Source organism: Lygodium microphyllum, chromosome 22 (assembly GCF_053477565.2).
Source record: "Lygodium microphyllum isolate KBCC chromosome 22, Lygodium_microphyllum_v1.1.10, whole genome shotgun sequence".
Classification (NCBI taxonomy): Eukaryota; Viridiplantae; Streptophyta; class Polypodiopsida; order Schizaeales; family Lygodiaceae; genus Lygodium; species Lygodium microphyllum.
This window is the reverse complement of record NC_141156.1, coordinates 100,391,460-100,411,169: the sequence shown is the minus strand read 5'-3', so window position 1 is coordinate 100,411,169 and position 19,710 is coordinate 100,391,460. Positions and strand designations below refer to the sequence as shown.

Here is a 19,710-nt window from a genome sequence, read left to right as displayed (position 1 = left end):
GTTAAGAAGTAAGTCTCATAGCATGAAGGATGTGGAATGCTTCTTTTTTAATAAAAAGGGACACATAAAGAAGGATTGCTACAAGTGAAATAATAAGCAAAAGTAAACATTGAATAGTGAAAATGATGGAAAAAAGGAATAGAAATCGAAGGCAAAAGATAGAAGAAGCTCTTGCATGTAACAATGATGATGGAGAAGTCTTATACATTTTATCTTTTGGTGATGCATTCTTGGTTGCAATAGATGGCATTCCATGTCATAGAATTAGATATTGGACTTAAGAGCATCATTCCATGTAACTCATCATAGAGAGTGGCTCAATTCTTATGACATCAACCTTGGTAATAACTATGCATCTGTCATTCCTACCTTAACAACTATGCATGTGGCATTCCTACTAGTATAGGGATGTACACATTTGTCACTACAATCTAATAGATCTTATTTTGCCTTGCTAAATATATGGAATATTCCAAACCTAACCAAGGGTCTAATTAGTAGGATAACTTGATGATTTGATTATAGAAGGGTGGTCTCTAGAGATCATGTGTAAAATCTTGTTATTGCCAAAGGACATAAATTTGGTACTTCATACCCTCTGCATGTCTTTATGATTAAAGACCATGTTATAGCTATCATTATGAATAGCCAAATGAGTTTCTTTATGGCATTGTTGTGTGGGGCATATGTTTACTAGAATAAAATATTTGTATAATCTAGATTATCTTCCATGTTTTAAAAAAATTATCTTGGTTTTTGTGAGAGCATTGTCTTTTTGGTAGACAAACTAAATGTCTTATAAGAGAGGTGTTGATACTAGAAGATCAATATCAGATTATGCTAGGCCTACTCCTTGTGGACGTCATCCCTTGGTTTTGTCAGGGGGTAGGGAGAGTGTTGTGCTGTGTTTAGTATGTATCTATTTTGTATCAGCTTGATGCTTCCTTTGGTTGTTTTGTGCAGATCTGGTGTGGGATTCGACGGGCTGAGTCGCCCTATCCCGTGGTCGCCAATGAGAGCGGAATTTTGGTGCCAAGAACTGCTTAAAAATAGCTAAAAATTACGAATATCAAGGGAAAAATATTCAACGTCGAAGGCGGCGGCTCAACCTAGGACGATTTTAAGCGTCAAAGTGCTTTAAAGGCACCCGAGTGACACTTGTTGATTTTTCATAAATTTTCAGACTGTCATGCGGGTTGACAAGAGTTACCGGCCAATGTGGGATGTCAAGCCGAATGCCCAAGATTTTTCAGAGTTCAATTCGGAGTCTGGACGGGGAAGGAGCCAAGAAATGGGCAAGATTTGAAGAGGTGGACACTTGGGAGGCCAAGTGGGCATGACCTTTGGGGGAGGGGGGGGGGACATGCAACTTTTAGTGTAGCATGAAATTTTTCATGCAAGAGAGGAAAAAAAACGTGGAGAGAGAAGGCGCCTACATGCGCCGAAAAATGCGCCTCCTCCTCTCTCATCATGATCATGGGGTTGAATGCAACCCACCCAATGAATCTTGGGCAGTGAATCCCCTCTGTCTGCTGACTATATCGCCATCCTTCGCTCCTCCAATGGTGGTCTCTATGAAGATCTCTGATTTCAGTCTTTCTCTCTCCTCCCTCTCTCTCTTCTAAGAGCAGATTCATGTGGTGAAGAAGAAGAAGAAGAAGAAGAATGGATGGCGGATGCTTGTCCAATGAAGACCGGATTGCCCCGTGGTTCAAGAGGAAGGAAGATTGCTGATTGTGGACTGTCATGAGCATTAATGGTGGCTGGAAATCAGTCCCGAGATATGACAAATAAAAACCCGCAACCCGCAAAGAATGGTAATCTCATTTTTACAAAGAAAATTGATGTTTTATACAATTTTCTTCATGAGTATTTGTTCCCATGGGATGATTATGCATTATGATGTTGCTTGCTATGAGTTTGATCAGTTTATGCTCAGAAAACTAGAAAATCATAAGTGTTGTGACTGAAATTAATGGTGTAAAACCCGTAAAACACGCGAAATATGGGAAAATTGGGTGTTTTGGATATATAAATAGAAAATACAATAAGACACACCAACTAAATTTGTGTTTTTGCTGCAAATGAACCTAAGGGCCATAGCCCACAACTCATTTTGAATTTTTAGTTATTTAATATTGCAAAAAATACAAGAAAAATATGGAAAATAGAAAAAAAAAAGGAAAAAATGGATTTTGAGTGTCGAAAATTAAGGAAAAATAAGAACCATGTTTGTGGATGTATAGGGGGTCTGAAGTATGAGGTTTAGCCTCAGTTCAGCCCTACCTTTATGTTTTGGTGAGTTTTTATTGCTTTTCATACAATAAAAATGTGGAAAATGAACCCTAAACCTATGCACCCCATGCACAACCTAAACGGGTGAGGGGGTAGAGTGTATAAAAGGTGTTTAAATACTGAATGAAATGATGAAAAGCTTGCTGGTTTTTATACATACCATTTAGGTTGGTCGATAATTAAAAATTAAGAACCTAGTAGCACGAGGGTTTCTCGGTGCTAGGTTCATGCAACGCCGCATACGAGCGATAGTCGAAATCATTGAAAGAAATGTTTTCCACATGTGCACCAATGCTGATTTTCTTAATTGTTTGAGCAATAGACATTCACAATTTGCATAAATCATAAAGAAATGATAAAAGGTATCAGACAATACCTCCTGGATGCATGGCAATTGCTTTCTAGAGGAACATGACCAGCGTTGAGTGAGTAAGGTTGCCCAAGCTGTAGGCTAGGCGTTGGGTCTAAGGGGGAAAGTAAAGTGAGGAAGCATGGTATATCTCCTCGAAATACGCGAATCATAAAAGAGAGAAGTTTGTGTTCGTATGTGTTGTATATGTTTAGCGACGCATCGAGGGGCCAATCCCCAAGGTGTAGGAGAGTCGCAGTGAGGTAGCGGCAGTCAGCCGTGGGAGGACCTCCTATGTTTGTACTTCGTGCTATTTGGCAATGTGCTGGGACTCCCTGTGAGGAGTGTTAATTGGGTTAGAGTTGGACTATGAGACGTGATACAAATGCAAGATGTTTAGGAAGTTGATGTATGTGTCATCCACGCTCCTAGCCGCGAGGCCATGGGGTTGTTGAGCGCATGATAGAGGTCCGGCTAGTGCATGAGCCAATGCCGGTCCGTTTTAGGTTCCATCACTCTACTGCGGTGCTCACATTGAGCGTGAGAATCGTAGCTACTCACAAATACTGGATCGCTTTGGGGAAAACTCATAAGTCAAATTTCTCATTCTCCCTGCGGTTTGAGCTTTCTTCTGACATGAATGTGTTCTCTTGCTCCACCAAGCTGCCGATAAGGTTAAGGAGGTCGAGTAGATCCACGTCTCGGTTGCTATTCACATAGTCCTATGCTGGGCTCCAGTTGCTCGTCTATGTCTTGGGATCATCTCTTATTGGTGGGTTCCTTCACGCTCTTTTATCTGAGTGAGTTCCTTTATTATTTCATTTCCTCAAGTTACCTCTCTTTCGTTTGTTCATGCAAAATGCCGCGCTCAGGTTTCGGCGCCCTTTTTTTCACCTGAGTACCGTCGCTATTTAGCGATGCCGGTAATTTGTGTCGTAAATGGCCACCGCTATACTCTTGTATCCTTGTAGTGAAACTCACATAAATAGTAGTCATTGAGAGATGCTCGTCAAGGCATTAATGAATGTGCATGCACTTTAAGTTACAAAGGAAAAAAAAAAGAAGCAAAACTAAGGGAATCCAACACCTTCAAATAAAGGATCAACTAACACAATCATATGTCTTATCTAGATATGGATGTTGATTAGGATACATCCTTGTTTGTGAACTAAAGTGTAATCCATTATAAGAGCTAGGTTCATCATTGCATCTATTATCATGAATAATACCATACAGGTGGCAACTTTGAATAATTCTGATAAGAGCTCAATCTTCCATGCTAGGCCTTTGAATATCCACATGTAGATGACATTCAACATGTAAGCAAATATCATTCATTGGGCTTGAATTTATCTAAATTTGGGGGCTTTTGAGGTGCCTCCTCTAAAGAGGAGAGGAGTCTTAGGTGAAAGCATGTATAGGTGGCCTAGAAAGTAATGTTTGGGACATTGGTTTTGGCACTAAAAAATAGGTGTTTGAAAGTACTTATGATCTCAAAGAGAATCTCATTAAATCCAATTTAAAAAAAATCTAGGCCTAATCCATCTAATGAGATGGAAAAAGAGTTTGCAATTGCAATCTCACAACCTTGTAGTTTGATGGCTTGAAACCACACACAAAGAGGTACAACATTCTCTCTCTCTCTCTCTCTCTCTCTCTCTCTCTCTCTCTCTCTCTCTCTCTCTCTCTATGTCATAGGCTCTCTCTAAGAGTTATCCTATACTCTGTGCGTATGTGTGTGTTCACAAGCTTTTATAGATTTTGAAGTGCTCTTGTCCTCTATCTATGAAAGCATTCTATCTAGGATCTCTCTCTCTCTCTCTCTCTCTCTCTCTCTCTCTCTCTCTCTCTCTCTCTCTCTCTCTCTCTCTCTCGTGGAAGCTTGACATGTGAGAAACCTATGGAAGCACCACAAGTCTCATGCACACACACACACACACACACACACACACACACACACACACACACACACACATTCTTTCTCTCTAATGTGGACTTAGATGCACGCTCTTGGCTACTCCTCTATATCCTCCTTGGGGTATAACTGCCTCCTATATGAATAGCTAGTATTGTTGCAAATCATTTCAAGAAGTTTCATGTTCAATGAAAAGGGAGTGTCTACTGCTGGTCTTGTTGAAAATCCCTTGCAATAATGGAATCCTCCATGATTTTCCATCACTAATAAATAGAAAGGCTAAACTTCAATGCAGAAAAATAGAGAGGGAATATTAGGCTTCTTAAAAGCAAAAGCAACAAGTAACAACATTCAACTTTGGAATGGAATGCAATAGTGGGATGCTAAATGAATGAAAGAAACACAAGATAAGTCAATCTATGGTAGAGCACTTCAAGAAATTAACCGCTTGAATGGATACATATGCTAGGAAGGAAATCTTCGATTAAGTTTTTGAACATCCTTGGTTCCATATCTGAGTTAGTTAAAAGAGATGGAAGCATTTGTGTTGAGAAACATCAGCAACACTTCGAATGATGTGAAGATCCCAATATCTTCAAATGAGTTTTTTGTGAAGAAATCAACACTAGTGATGTTGATGAATGAGAATCTAGGGGGCAAAGCACTGGGAACATCGGCATATTGCAAGCTATCAAGCTTATGGGAATCCACAAAAGGAACCTATATGCAATCCAACATCACTTAGCTATAGCAAGTGAAGTTGATGGTTTGTTCCATGCATTTGTTTGTTATAGATAAGATGGATGGAGGACCCACATCACTCAATTTGTCAAAGACTTTGTCTTTCAATTTTGGATGAATGGAGGTGTCATTTCTATAACCTTCCAACTGTTGTGAGTCATTGTTCCAACTCAAAAATACTTTTACAAATTGCATAAGAGTGAGCCTAACTCTTGTAACTGCATCAATTTAATTGTTAAAAATTACAAGTTCCATTGAAAATTATTTCCACACTTATATTTTCTTTCACTTTTTTCATCATTGGGGCTTTTTGAGGCTTTAGACTTGAATAGAACATGAATGGCAGTTATAACATCTCCACTCCTCTTTACCTTGGTCACCCAATCCTTATTGGATCACATAGATTACAAAGCATAAGCTGGAGTAATCAAAGGGTTGCCACTTCCTAATAGAAGCATCTTTACAAGTCAAATGTTTGCATATGACAACTCTAACATAGTCAATGACTCCATAATAGATTTGATGAAGGTGCATGAAGAATTTGCTATTTTATTTGGCTTATCATTAGCAAGGAGAAAATAGAAGCTCTAACTTTGGATTCGAATGATGATATGGCACTAATGTCATAGTGTGGATTCAAAATTATAGTAAAGGAAGAGGTTTGGAGACATTTGGGTGGACCTATTGGCTTAGACATCACAATTGCTCAAATGTTTGATTGGCTCCTACAACACATGGAGGATACTATTGCTAAAAGAATTAAAGGGATGCTTGGTCTCACTAGAAAACTAATAGTTTTGAAGACCACATTTACATTGGTAATTGCATTTAATGTTATTGTTATTCTCTTCTCCAAATTATCATGGGATAAAATGGAGAGTGCTTTATGTAGGTATTGTTGGTCCCTTAAAGGGACAAGAGGATGGGCAACTATTTCCCAAGGTCAATTGACAAAGCCTAGAGAAAAGGCAAGAGTAGGACTAGAATCCCTTAAGGAGAATTTTGATATTTGAGTTGCTCAAAGAGGCTTCATTTTGACCAATCATGGGCTATAATATTTAGGAATGGATAGATGAGGTGAAGGTGGTTAAAGAAAATCGGAATGATTGGGATGTTGTGCTTTGCAAGGATATCGAGATTAGATTGAAGCAGTTTGATGTTGCATTAAAAATTTTCAAGGTTTGGAAGGAAGTTGCATCTCAGTTGCAATGGTAAGATGACAATTTGGGAAGGAGGGATGGATTGTTAAATCAATATATATGGTGGCAAAGAGAAGGAATTGACTAGGCCTTTTGCTTCAATTTGGGTCTATCCAAGGTAGTCAATGTGAAAGGGGTGATTAGGTGGAGGGACATTTGCAACCCACGAAAGCTAGTACTCTATCAAATTGAGGTGTGAAAGGAGAGATTTAGGTTGAATGTTGAAGGAGTAGGCTAGTTGTTGCAGTTTTCCAAGCTTAAGGAGTGATGGCCTACAACAATAATGATTGACCTAGAGACCCTTTTGAAGTGGTGGATGACCTCATGAGGAAAGTCAACGAGATGTTTGATTAGTATGATGGGTCATGGATTGTGAATATGACATTGAACTAGAAGAGGGAAGAGCCTAGACTAGTACCACACACATGGAAGAGAAGGCGAAATAACATTTGGTGACCAATCCCATCATTAATCTAATGTTGTGGAGAATTGTAGCAAAGAAGTTGCCTATTAAGGACAAGATTAAGAAGAATGGAGTTTCCCTTCATGTCTATTCTATAAAAGATAAGAAGAGACTCAACACCTATTTTGGGGCTACAATGGAGTTGGAATAAAGTACAAAAATGCATGAAAAAGATTGGGTTTCATCACAAAATCAACTGGAAGCAAGCATTTCTTGGGGATAGAGTGGACATGAATGAGGAATCTTGGAAGGTCTAGGCTTTAAGAGGTGCTATGCACATGTCTATTTGATTAGCCAAGAACACTAATGTTTTTTGTCACGATAGAAGCACCTATAGTCTAATAGACGATAAACAATGTCTTTGGTCATGTTTTAGATGAAAGTCTAGCAACACTAAGGTGTTTTGAGAAAGAAGTCTTGCTCATTTATAATAGTAAGGAAGATGATTTTGAAGTTGACTTCCTCCTTATAGCAATGTTGTAAATATTACCTTAACATAACAATGGATTACACAACATTATAAAAAGATAGTCATATGCTCCTTAAATTATCAATCATAATCTTTGCCAACTTATTGCCATACATTGTTTCCTTTAACTTAAGTAATTGATTATTGCTTTTGGAGAGTTTCAAATATGTTTGAGAGTTTTAATGGTGATTTGAGAGTGTGCATGCTTTGATATCAGTGTGTAAATGTTTGAAGTTTATTTTATTTAAAATTTAGTTCATCATTGCTACTTCATTGATCAACTAATGTGGATCTATGTAGCTAATACAAAAAGACTTACAAAACCATGTGCAATGTGTCATAATCAATTCATAGAAAAAATGTATTACAATGTAAGAGTAGGCATTGACCTATTGTGTCCTAGCGCCCTTGCTAGACTAATTTAGCTTTGACAATGTGCATTGTCTCCTTTGCTAGATTAGAATGATTTTTTGCCCTTCAAGATAAACCTAAGGTAGACACACTGCCTGCATTTGGTTCTATAGTTCCATAATATGCATCCAAGTTTAGATCAAACATGATTGTCTTTTGCCCTAGGTATTAGGGCCTCAAAGTTAGTATTCTAGCTCAAGCCCTACTTATACTAGTATATTAAAAAGGAGAAAATCCACGTGCTTATTTAAGTGAGTGACTCATTTTCTCTTTGGACCTAGCGATGCGAGTGTAGAAACGATATATATTTTAAGAGGCCATATTATAGTGAATGTAGATAAGTAAAATTTTAAAAATAAAATTGAAAATTTAGAAATAAAATTTGAATGGGTGAAGTCTATACTATAAATAGTTCTATCTGTCTCTCTTTCTCTCTCTACACAAACACACACATTGTGTAGTTTAGATAGCAACTTTGCATGAGAGGATAGAGAACAATAGAGGTGACAATTTGTGGATAAGAAGTGGTGTGTGCATCTAAGGGGCTAGCTCTTTGAGCACTTACAAATGCATGTGGCATCTGCTGCAACAAATGTTTTTTGTGGCCTCCATGACAACTAGCCAAATGGAGATTTTGTAGCCTCAACTAGGATACATGTATTGATCAATCCGCGATGGATGGACTCGATTGCATTGGGGGAGATTCTATCTCATGGCCGCAAGAGAGCTAGGATGCACATATGATGAATTCTCTCTCTCTCTATACATACATACATACATACATACATACATACATATGGTCATAAATAATTCTCCACTTTTATAAATTGTGGGGATGGAGAAGAAGAAGAAGAGGAAGAGATAATTGAGAGGATGTGAAGAGTTTGGGCGCACACACACACACACACACACACACACACACACACACACACACACACACACACACACACACACCCCATACATCTTCCCTTTCCTCACCTTTGGGTTGGATGACTTGAGATCAAGCATATTTGCCTCAAAGACATAGGAGGGATACTTCTTCCCATTCACTGACAACCATGTTGGCCATAGTGCTACAAATGAGAGACAAGAGCACTTGCATCTAGCAAAACATCTTTCCTTTCCTCACCTTTGGGTTGGATGACTTGAGGCCAAGCATATTTGTAGTCATAGGAGGGATACTCCTTCACATTCATTGACAACCATGTTGGCCATAACACTATAGACCAGAGACAAGAGCACTTGCATCTAGCAAAACATTGAGCCAAATCCACACCATTCAAGAACTTTCATGATAAATTGCTAGCTCACACAATCATACACTTTGTCAAGTTCCATACTTACGGGACAAAAGCCACCACCCAATACCATGGCATGATCTATCCCATCAACAATTTGAGAATTGTATTGTGCGCATTTTCTTAATGTGAATGGATACATAGGTATGCAAAATCCTTGGCATAATCAATCTTGATCGAGAAAGCTAGCACACTTACCATGAGCTTATGAATGCTCTTACCATGAGCTTGAAATCGACGGTTGTCATGCTTGTTTTTGGCTACTTTGCTCATTAAAAAAAATTGCATTGGTCAAATGACATGGCTGATTAAATATGCTATCTATTATTTCTCACTAATATTGGATGTAACATATTTGGATTTTTCGATAGATCGAGGCTTAATCTAGATAAATAAAAGGTAATTCAAAAACTTTACTTGTTGTATGAAGTATTGTGTATCTCACCAAATTTAGGCCTCACTAAAGTGTTAATGCTTCCACAAATATAATAATGGCTATTGCTCTTTTATATTGGTTTTTTGTTTGGGAGGCTTGAAATTTGAAAGATGCCTCATGGGTGAATCCAAGGTTTGAACTCACACACCCATGTACATGCCCACACAATCAAACCACTTGAGCTACAACCCCATTAACAACTATGATGAGTTTTTGTTAGGATAGTCTTAACATGTGCACGTGGCCTCATGTCAAGTCACCATTGTTAGAGAATTCTACATATGTGGATTATTGAGGCTTGAAATTTGAAAGATGCCTCAAGGGTGAATCCAATATTTGAACTCACATACACATGTACACATCCACACAATCAAACCACCTGAGCTACAACCCCATTGGCAATGATGTTGAGCTTTTGAAAAATGGTAAAGGGCAGTCTTGACATGTGCACACGGCCTCATGTTCAGGCACCATTGTCAAAGAGTTTTACATATGTGGATTACTGAGTTTAGTGAGTTGGGGTGGTTTATGGATCCATCAGCCCACATGCCAAAAAGATTTGCCAACAGGGAACTTGGGACACATTGGGCTGTGGAGTGCGGAGACCCCATGAAAAAAAATTATGGTCGTCCAAAGTTCGAAGGTTCCGTGTAGACTCGTGCCAAGTGCTTAGCCACTATTTGCATTTGTCATTATAATTTTAGTAAGTAGGAGAGAAAAAGAGCATGTCACATGGTACAAAAGTGACCTATTTGACATCGAAAACTCTAACAGGTCTATGCGTGGCTGCACTCTTAGTGTGCCCATGCAAGCCAAGAAAATGGCACTGCAAACTTCGAAGCATGGTGGCCACAAAAATGAAAGCTAGTTGGGAATTTGAATAAAGCATTTTTGGATGATTGGTGGCGAGAGATCACGACCGAGGAGGACTCGGGAGCACGGGATAAGAAAAGATAAGGTGACGGTGCCACGTCACTCCCGGCAGAGTGCACATGAACGCTACGATGCCACGCAAGCATCCCGGCGGGGCCCACTCGGGGAGAGGCCGGGCAAGCGCCACGTAAGCATGCAGCTTTTTGACGGTCGCAAAGACCTCTAAATTTAGCAGGCTGCTAAATACCGTGACATTCCCTATTCTCTCTCTTTATCTTTATTATTTATTTATTTTGGCCTCTTTTCTGCAACTGTCTCCACATTTGGCTGTCAGATATGTTCAGGCCCACATATTTTTGCCACGTAAATCTTGATTATAATTCTGTTATTCTGTTATTTTCATCATTTCATTATTTATGATTATTTCAAAATTTATTATTATTTATTTACTTTTTCGCAGTTTCTGTCTCGTGCTGGTCTCCGGGGACGTGTTTCGCATTCATGGCTACAGGCTGCAGCAGGAAAAGCAGAGTCTGCTTGCAGGCTTGCAGCTGACGATGAAAACTGATAGCCGGCAAGTCAGCCCTGGACCGGGTGTCTGTGTGCCGGTGGGAAGGGATTCCACAAACTCGAAGAAGCAGTTGTTTGCTTCTCGCCATAGCTCGTATGAATGAGAAGCTTCTGGCAACAGAGGCAGCTCGAAAGAAAGAGGAAGTGCCATACAGTGAGCTTGTAGAAAGGCTTACTTGCACAAACAACATTCTTGATGTTGCAAAGTTCTACAGACGAGCGAGCATAAAGAGAGAGTCTTATGAACAGAGGCAGAAGAAAGACTCACCTGGACAAACATTCTTGATAAGCTGCTGCGAGAAGGAATAAGTTCGACAAACAGAGTGGAACCCGAGAAACTCACCTGCACAGAAAGAAAGAACTCTAGCTTCTGCAGTGTGAAATTTAGACGCAGTGGATGTTCCTGCTGTCTTGAAGCAGCCAAGGCAGCAAATTTTATTATTTGCACACTCTGTTCTGCATTGAATTTATGCATTCAGACTTAATGGTGCTCAACTATCCCTGGACCTCACTATTGCATCAACCTAGATGAGAGCAATAGTGCAGGTTGACAAAGAAGAATTCCGATTGTTAGGTGAATTTATTAAATAGGGTCAAGATTAGTTGCTTACATGATCAGTGATCAATAGCACAGAGAGGTAGTCTTTCTGAAGTCAGTGTAAAATTAAATTTAGGTGCAAGGCTGAGTATAAGACCCTTCCAGCAACAGAATAGCAATGGTCAGATCCCCATCCAGCTCTCCTCCATCAAGATGGAATAGCCAGCAAAGAGATGCAGCTCACGGAGGAGGTCAGCTGCTACAAGAATTGGAGGCATTGAGCCAGGCTCTCTATCAGGCTCAACGGAAGGGCACCCCTCTGCAGACTTATCAGGCCCAGGGTCAACCAGCAGCGTCCCCTAAGAAACACTCTTTCTTGTCCCGACGAGAGTCGCTTCCTGGCAGGCGGTTTTCCTCTTATGACCCCAACAAGGATGCTTCTTACCGCAGTGATCCTATACCCCTACCTGGCTTGGCTTCCCACGATCCACCTCCATCTTTCACCAACCTTTTATCTCGCCATTCCATGTCTCCACAAGTGCCTGCACCTCCAGAGTTGAAGAGTACCTCTGCGAATTCCCGCCCCCGGTTCTCCTCATCCACCATCCCTTCTCAGGCCATCCCAACATGGGGTGAAGAGAAGTCTGACATCCGGGCTCGCACGGATCGCCGCCTCTCTTTGCAACCACTGCAAGCCAGAAGCATGGAAAGACTCACCCCTGAAGAGCCTGAGTGGCATGAAGAGTCTGCAGAGATCAGCCGTAAAGTTGACTCCTCTGCAGAGAAAAAGAAAAGTATGTGGAGCTGGAAGCCATTTCGTGCTTTATCCCATATTGGTCGCCAACGCTATCATTGTGTTTTTTCTGCTTATGTCCATGCTATTGAAGGTTTACCCCCAGCTATGAATGGGCTTCGCTTATGTGTGCATATGCGAAAAGAAGAAACAAAAGAAGGTGCGGTACAAACTATGCCCAGTCGAGTTTTTCAAGGAATTGCAGAGTTTCAGGAGACACTGTTTATGAAGTGCACACTTTATGGCAGCAAGGGTCCTTCTAATGGTATGAAATTTATGGCCAAGGCGTTTATTGTGTCTGTTATTGCCCCTGACATTGATGAATTAGACTTTGGGAAGCATCAATTGGATCTCAGCCGGTTGCTTACCGACTTCGTGGATGATAGAAGAGGACAGCTGGAGAAAGGAAGTAGCTGGGACACCTCATTGGATCTATATGGGAAAGCCAAGGGAGGAAAGCTTGTTGTCACTTTCAACTATGAGATTTTTGACAAGGACACTCCCAACTTTGGAAATTCCAGCACAAGGTTTCGTGATTCACCTCCCCACAGATCATCATTTCACACGTCATACAGCCTTCCAAATTCGGCACATGGAACACCTCGAACCATGCCTGCTAGAGCACACTTGAGCCATTCTCCTACTGTTTCTGAGCCTGGAAATGATTATGAAGATCTCATGGCAATGGAACACCTTAATTTAGATGAGCCCGCTCCATCAGCTGGGGTTTCACAGGCAAGAGGTGGTGGGCAAACACCTGACTTGCAGGGTTTCCCAGCCATTCGGGCGCATTTTGAGGGGTCGTTTGCTCAACAACATGTCTTCAACACCTTTACTAAAGCTGAACCTGAGCGGAAAGATTTCAATCAGTCAGAACAAGGTCTGGCCCCTTCAATCCCAATAGACTCTGTTGAGCAAGTAGGAAGTGATAGCAATACTAGGCAGATTTATACTGAAAATCGAGAGGAAGATGGTCCACTGGAGGAGGATGCAGATTTTGTGGTCGTTGATCAGGGTGTGGAGGTGGATAATTCAGTGGAGAACTCTATAAATGATGATGATGTTATCGAGAAGCAAATAGACACTGTTGAGAGAGATGGTTTGAATGATCCTAAAATTGATGTAGACCACGACTTGGAGGAGAAGGAGCTTGAAGGAAAGGAAGATTTTCAGGTTGAGGAGCTTCCACACAATGAGTCAGAGAAAGAGAAAAAGGTAGACATAGACAGACTTGACGTGACAAATGCACTGGATGTTCCCAGTAGAAATATTTCTGAGACTGTGAAGATTGAAGAGGAGACTGAAAAAATTGTGAATGTGGATGAAGGAGAGAAGAAAGAGGTGCATGTAGGAGGTAAAACAGAGACAGTAACTTACCAAATGGTTTTGCAGACACTGGACTCTCTCTTAGAAGGAACCAGTGCCAAGGAAGAACCTCAAGAGGCTATTCTGCATGAAGATGCACTCACAAAGTCTGCAGTAGGTGACATTGTTCAGATTGAGGAGTACGTGGATCACAATCAAGTAAGAGCTATCAGCAATGATGAGTTGATTCCAGAAAGTCCAGAGTTGAATCTTGACGTGGGTGAAAATGCTGCTGACCAGCTTTCCACAGAGCCAGAGCCAGAGGAGAATGCAGAATTGGATTCTGCTAACACATTCCTTGAACAGCAGACGGAAGATGGCGATGCTGAGAGTGAAGCTGACCTCGTGGCTGGAGAGTTTCTTAATTTGCTGGAATTTGACGACAAGCTCTCAGGAAAGCAGTCTGATAGCGAGCCAGATTCTCCACGGGCTCGATTGCTGAAGCAGTTTGAGCAAGAAGCGCTTTTGGATGGGGGGTTTGGATTGGATTTAGAAGACCCACAGTTTCTTCCAGATGATACTGTAGATGTCAAAATTGCTCACAATTATGTTTCTGAGCCTGATCTTGGGAATTCAGGGTTCTCTAACCTGGACAATAACAATTCTCAAGATTGGTTTGATAGAGAGGACAGTAGAGAACACGACTTTTTCAAGGAGGCAGCAGAAGTGGAACTACAAAGGGCTACACAGAGCTTGCGAAGCAAGACCCGTGCAAAGATGCTAGAAGATGCAGAAACAGAGGCTTTGATGCAAGAATGGGGCTTAAACGAGAAGGCTTTTGCTACTTCACCTCCAAAGCCTGCATTTAAGATGCAGGAACCCCCACCGCTTGGAAGGGGCTTGGGTACTAGTGTCCCATTAAAGGATGGAGGATCATTAAGGTCTATGAATCCCTCACACTTTCAACCTAATAAAAGCAGTGGGAAGCTGATCATGCAAGTGTCCAAGGCACTTGTGGTGCCTGCGGAAATGGGTTCTGAAACTGTTGATATTTTACGTAATATGGCTTCTATGGGGGTAGAGAACATGGCTCTTCAAGTTATGACAGCAATGCCATTGGAAGACATCAGTGGTCAATCCATAGAACAGGTTGCCATGGAAGGAAAGACAACTAAGGACATCAGGAACGGGTAGGAATTAATTCTCAGAATATGCTATGTGTTAACATCCTTTAGACTACACTTTTTTTAATATGTTGAAAAAAGATAAGACCAACAAAGTGGAAGTAACCAAGCTTGTCAGTAGTCCAAATTTGACCCTGCTTTCTCTTTCATGCCTGGTATTTTGTTTTGATCTCATTTCCATTTGGTCATAATTTAATAGCAGAAGTTATAAAATGTTTTATCATGCCTCTGTATGAGATTGAATCCATAGTTTGGATTTTGAGTATACAGCAATGAATTTTAGCTGACCATAACTTTGCACCAGTTTTCATGTTTGACAGTGGCAGCTTCAAGGGTGTAGAAGACTATACAGCTCTCTGTTGTGATTTGAGCTTGAAAGTTACAATGCCTGCATGTTGAGGACAAAGAACATAGATCAACTCATCCTTTCTTTGTATGTGAAAAACAAAAAACCAAGACATAAGCAACTGGGTATAGGCTTTAGTTATCGGTAGCATTTCTTCCTATTGCAAAATGTATGAAAAACAATGGCAGAATAGAAAGTATGAAGGAGGGGTATTTCCAGGACTAGTTGCTGCAATTGAGTAATATTAGAGTATTAAAGAATGTGAGAGAAGGAAATAGAAGAATCAGAAGAGGTAAATCAGAAAGGAAGACCATTAATCTGCCCTGATCAATAAGGTGTATGAGACCAAAAAGGAATTGAAACAAAGTTGAAAGACTGCCAGCATCTACAACTTCAAAAGCTACGAAAACCCTGTATTAGACTATTTAATTAGGTGAAAGTGGAGTACCCAGGAATTGATCAGCTTGTATTAGCTTTGATTTTATGACTTCTTTATCAAGCATTCAGATAGTGCACAGCCTAGTTGAGATGCGAACCAGGAATCTTTGTCTGACTCACCCATTGGATTTAATGCATTTAGAATGAGGCAGCACAGTACACTCTATGATATGTTGAGCCACCTAAAATTGTCCCCCAAGTTATCACAATTTTCTAGCATTGGTCTGGCTAATTAAACAGCCCCCCAAAAGGCTTTTTTTGCTTTTTTTATGAGATGTGACACAGTTTTTGGCTCTAGTATGATCTATAAATATGGACTCAGTGTGCTCATCAATCTCATCCCTCGTTCCCAGAATCTGCGCCAGCTCTCCATTATCATCACTTCCTTCTCATCACACTCCTCCATCAGTAGGTGTTACCACCAAGTCAGCCAACTTGTTGCCACCATTGTTGCTGCCCTCCTCCCCTTTGGGGGATGCTGCCACCCAGCCCAACCTTCTGCCACTAGTGCTGCTGCTGCCCTGACCTGCTGCATTTCTGTTTACAGCCTTCTCCATCACCTTCTGCTGTTGTCACCAGTAATTAAAAACTTTCGGAGTTTATGTTTTTGGTTTCAGGCTGCTGTCCAACATCTCCATCGGCATATGCAGGAGTTGCCTACAGTCACGCCTACAGTCAAACACTCTCCAAGTAGCTGCATTTTGATTGCCAGCCGCTCTTTGTCATCATCCTCATCATCTTTTGCATTGGGTGGCCCTCAGTTGCTGTGTTTCATTGCCCTCAGCTCCAGTCTTGTGCCTTGACATCTTCATTGGTGGTTTTGTTGCACTCAGGATCTGTATACGGAGGATGACACTCTCTGGCACTCTCCGTCAGCCCGCTCCTATGAGAGTTTGTGGTTGTTGGATAGCTTTGCTCCTTGAGCGGCCACACATTCGTACCTTCTTTATTCATTTCATTTCAGCATTCATTTATCAGAAACTTCTCCTTCTTTTGCATTTTTGTTGGAATTTCACTATGTGTTAGTTGTGTTCCTACACTTCCAGTGTTTCTGACAAACCCTAGTGCATTTTGACATGCTATCAAAGCCAATGCTCTTCTTAAGGGCAACTTGCATGACTGGTGAAAAGCTTGGTCTATACGAGCGACCTGCAACTAACTCATGGAGTCTCAGACCCCTCTTTCTTGGGAGCCTATAGTGTCTACCTAGGACTCTCCTTCATTGGAGGCCTTGAGGTGGCATCATTCTGTCAATGAGGACGACAATGGATCATCTTACTCCTCTTCTTCAAGTCTACTAGATGTTGAGTGGATGATAGATCTGGAATTCATGGAATACATGCGTAGAAGATGGCTTGATTATACCCTTTAATCTTCCCTCTACACTCCTTGATAGGAGTTTCATATTAGTTAGTACATTTAGTTGGTGAGGCTGGCCATCTCTCAGCTTGTGGAGGACATAACACTCATGAGATAAGTTCCATCATCTTCATCTTAGCCAAGCCTGCTGTTAGGTTTGTATAATCCATTTGATTTGTATGAGTTGAAACCCTTGCGTGTTACTCTTGTTGTGCAGGAATTTCTGGTAAGATACTCGAGACTTGGACCAATATCAGTATATAATGCTAACAGAGGAGGATCTAGAAGTAGAAGCTGTCAAAAGATGACGTACCAGCGAGACAGTAGGGTTTGCGGGGAGGAACACGGAGTGAACTCGGCAAACATGGAGAAGAGAAGAGAAGAGAGAAGAAACTCTGATGAATGGAATGATGAAGTTCCAAATCATGGAGTGAATGTGATACAACGGAACAAGGGTGCCGTAGCACAAGGAAGATGATGAAGACAACCACAAACTACGAACCGCAATGTCCTCCTGAAGGGGTGTGAGGGTAGTGGAGAGGCTGGAGAGAAGAGGTGACGGACTAAATGAATCAGCCGTGAGGAATGAGTGAAAGAGTAGCCTATAAATAGGCACAGTCAGTCTAGGATGGTGCCCTTTTTTGGGGCTGCAAACCCTAAATGCAAAACACAGAAACGCAAAAACGTAAACTGCGGGTGAAGGGTTTCTCAACACCCCCTCTCAGGCCCAAAAAGGAGAACAAGAGAAGAGTGAGGTGGAGATGCAATGCTTATGCAGCAGGTGCCACTTGGACAGTGTCCCTCGTGGGAAAATTGTTCACTTGCCCAAGTGCCCTAGTACAAAGATGATGAAAACATGCAACGCATAGGAGGAATGTTGGACTTTGTGTGGTGCCGAGAACCATAAGGATATGCCCGTACTCAATCTCGGGAGGTGGATCATGCTGACCAAGTGACCAAGGTAAGAAGATGGGGAGGAAGAAGATGCAGAGGATCCCGAAGATCCAAGATTTCCACCAGAAAGGGAACCTGCAGTAAAGAACAGTAGACAGAGTGAATTGGAGAATCCGAAACACAACCGCGGGAGAGAAGCCACTAGCTCCATGCATCCATGCTAGAAGGAATACGAAGGCCTCGTCACCAAGTCGCGGCTGAACCTCCGAGGTCCCGATCTAGGTGGTACCTGAAGATCCTTGGTATCAGTAGAAGAGATGACTGGTCGAAGATAGTCACCCCAAGAAAGTAGAGGATGGGTGAAGAACTTCATTTGGAGTAGGTTCCCCCTCTGAGGGGGGAGGTGGAGGGGCCTCCGTTGAAGTCGAAGAAGTAGTTGCCCTCTCGGAGGGAAAAGAAATAACATCCCCCTCGGAATCCCCCTCTGAAGTAGATAGGGAATTCAAAAACTTATGGATCACAGACACCGAAATGCTTGATGACGAAGAAAGTGCCGTCGGTTGTGCTGAAGAAGGTATTTGGGGTGCCGAAGAGCTCACAGAGGTAGCCTCTCGTACTCGAGTAGTTGAGAGTGGGGCTTAGAATGAGCAAGAGGTGGGCAACAATCGCTGTCTCTTAGTGAAGCAGACTGGGTAGCCAAAGAAGAGGAAGGAGTCGAGCAACCACTGTCTCTCGAAGGAGTAGATTGATGAGGAGATGGTATCAAACAATCACCGTCTCTCTATAGAGCGGACTGCAGATCTGCAGGTCGTGGAAGCCACTATACCTGAAGATAAATGGGAGAAGACTGTCGCTGGCATTGTGACGAGATCTTCAGGAGGTCGTAGCGCCAATCGATCCTTCTTGTGCTCGAAAGAACTTAGTGCGCACTGGATGCGTCTTATTGTCTTGAGCATAGTACTCTGATAGCCGATACAGAACGATCCCTGTGGCCCAGAAAGGAGAGGTGGCACAAGGAGTGCCTCATGGAAGACGCATATACTCGGGGGGTGGGGAGCAAGGGTCGAAGTCGGCAAGTATTGGTGGTGTGTCCGGTGATGCCACAGTAGGAGCACCCAATAGTCTGGTCATCTATTAGTAAAGAAGCCATGGATACTAGTGTGCCTTGCTGAAGAAGGAAGAGGTCAGCCACCATTGAACCACGAACTGCAATGTCTGCCTCAAGGGGTGTGAGGGCAGTGTGAAGCACGAACTGCAATGTCCGCCTCAAGGGGTGGGAGGGTAGTGGAAGGGCTGGAAATGAGCTGCTAGTGGAAGGAGGATGTGACCAGCAGTAAGAGGTTGCAACCTGTAGAAAAACGCAGGTGAGGAGAGAGAAAGACTCAAAACCTAGGTAGGACAGGCCTGCAAGAGAGAGAAAGACTAAAAACGCAGGCAGTAGGTGAGAAAGACTAAAAACGTAGGCAGGACAGTCTGTAGGAGAGAGAAAGACTAAAAACGCAGGTAGTAGGACTATGATGATGTGGCTGGCTGTACGGCAGCAAGTCTGCACAGGAGCAGCAGTCGCTTGGCTGGAATCAGCTCCAAACTGCGTGAAGAGGGTTGGAAATCAGGTGCCAACCGATGGAGACATCAATGGACAACTGCGGCTGAGATGTCCTCCGCAAACGGGGTGTGGGCAACAAGCTGAAACTCTTGAAATCTGCAAAAACGAGATTTTGATGTAGTGGAAGAAGAGAAGTGGATGCCGAACCCGCCACTCGTCTTTGCCTTCACTAGAGTGGAGGGTCTTTGCAGCTGTTTGAGCAAATCTAGCTCTGATACCATGTCAAAA

The 19,710-nt window shown here is 42.0% G+C and overlaps 1 protein-coding gene across 1 annotated transcript in view; it reads left to right on the top strand.

Moving 5' to 3' along the window:
* The first annotated feature begins 10,922 nt into the window (after positions 1-10,922).
* LOC148017442 (protein PLASTID MOVEMENT IMPAIRED 1-RELATED 1-like) overlaps positions 10,923-19,710 on the top strand; it is a 33,331-nt gene continuing 24,543 nt past the window's right edge. Inside the window, exon 1 of the mRNA XM_087662884.1 lies at positions 10,923-14,845. Within this exon, the coding sequence (XP_087519010.1) occupies positions 11,736-14,845 (3,110 nt within the window). The 5' untranslated portion in view covers positions 10,923-11,735. The remainder of the gene's footprint in view (positions 14,846-19,710) is intronic.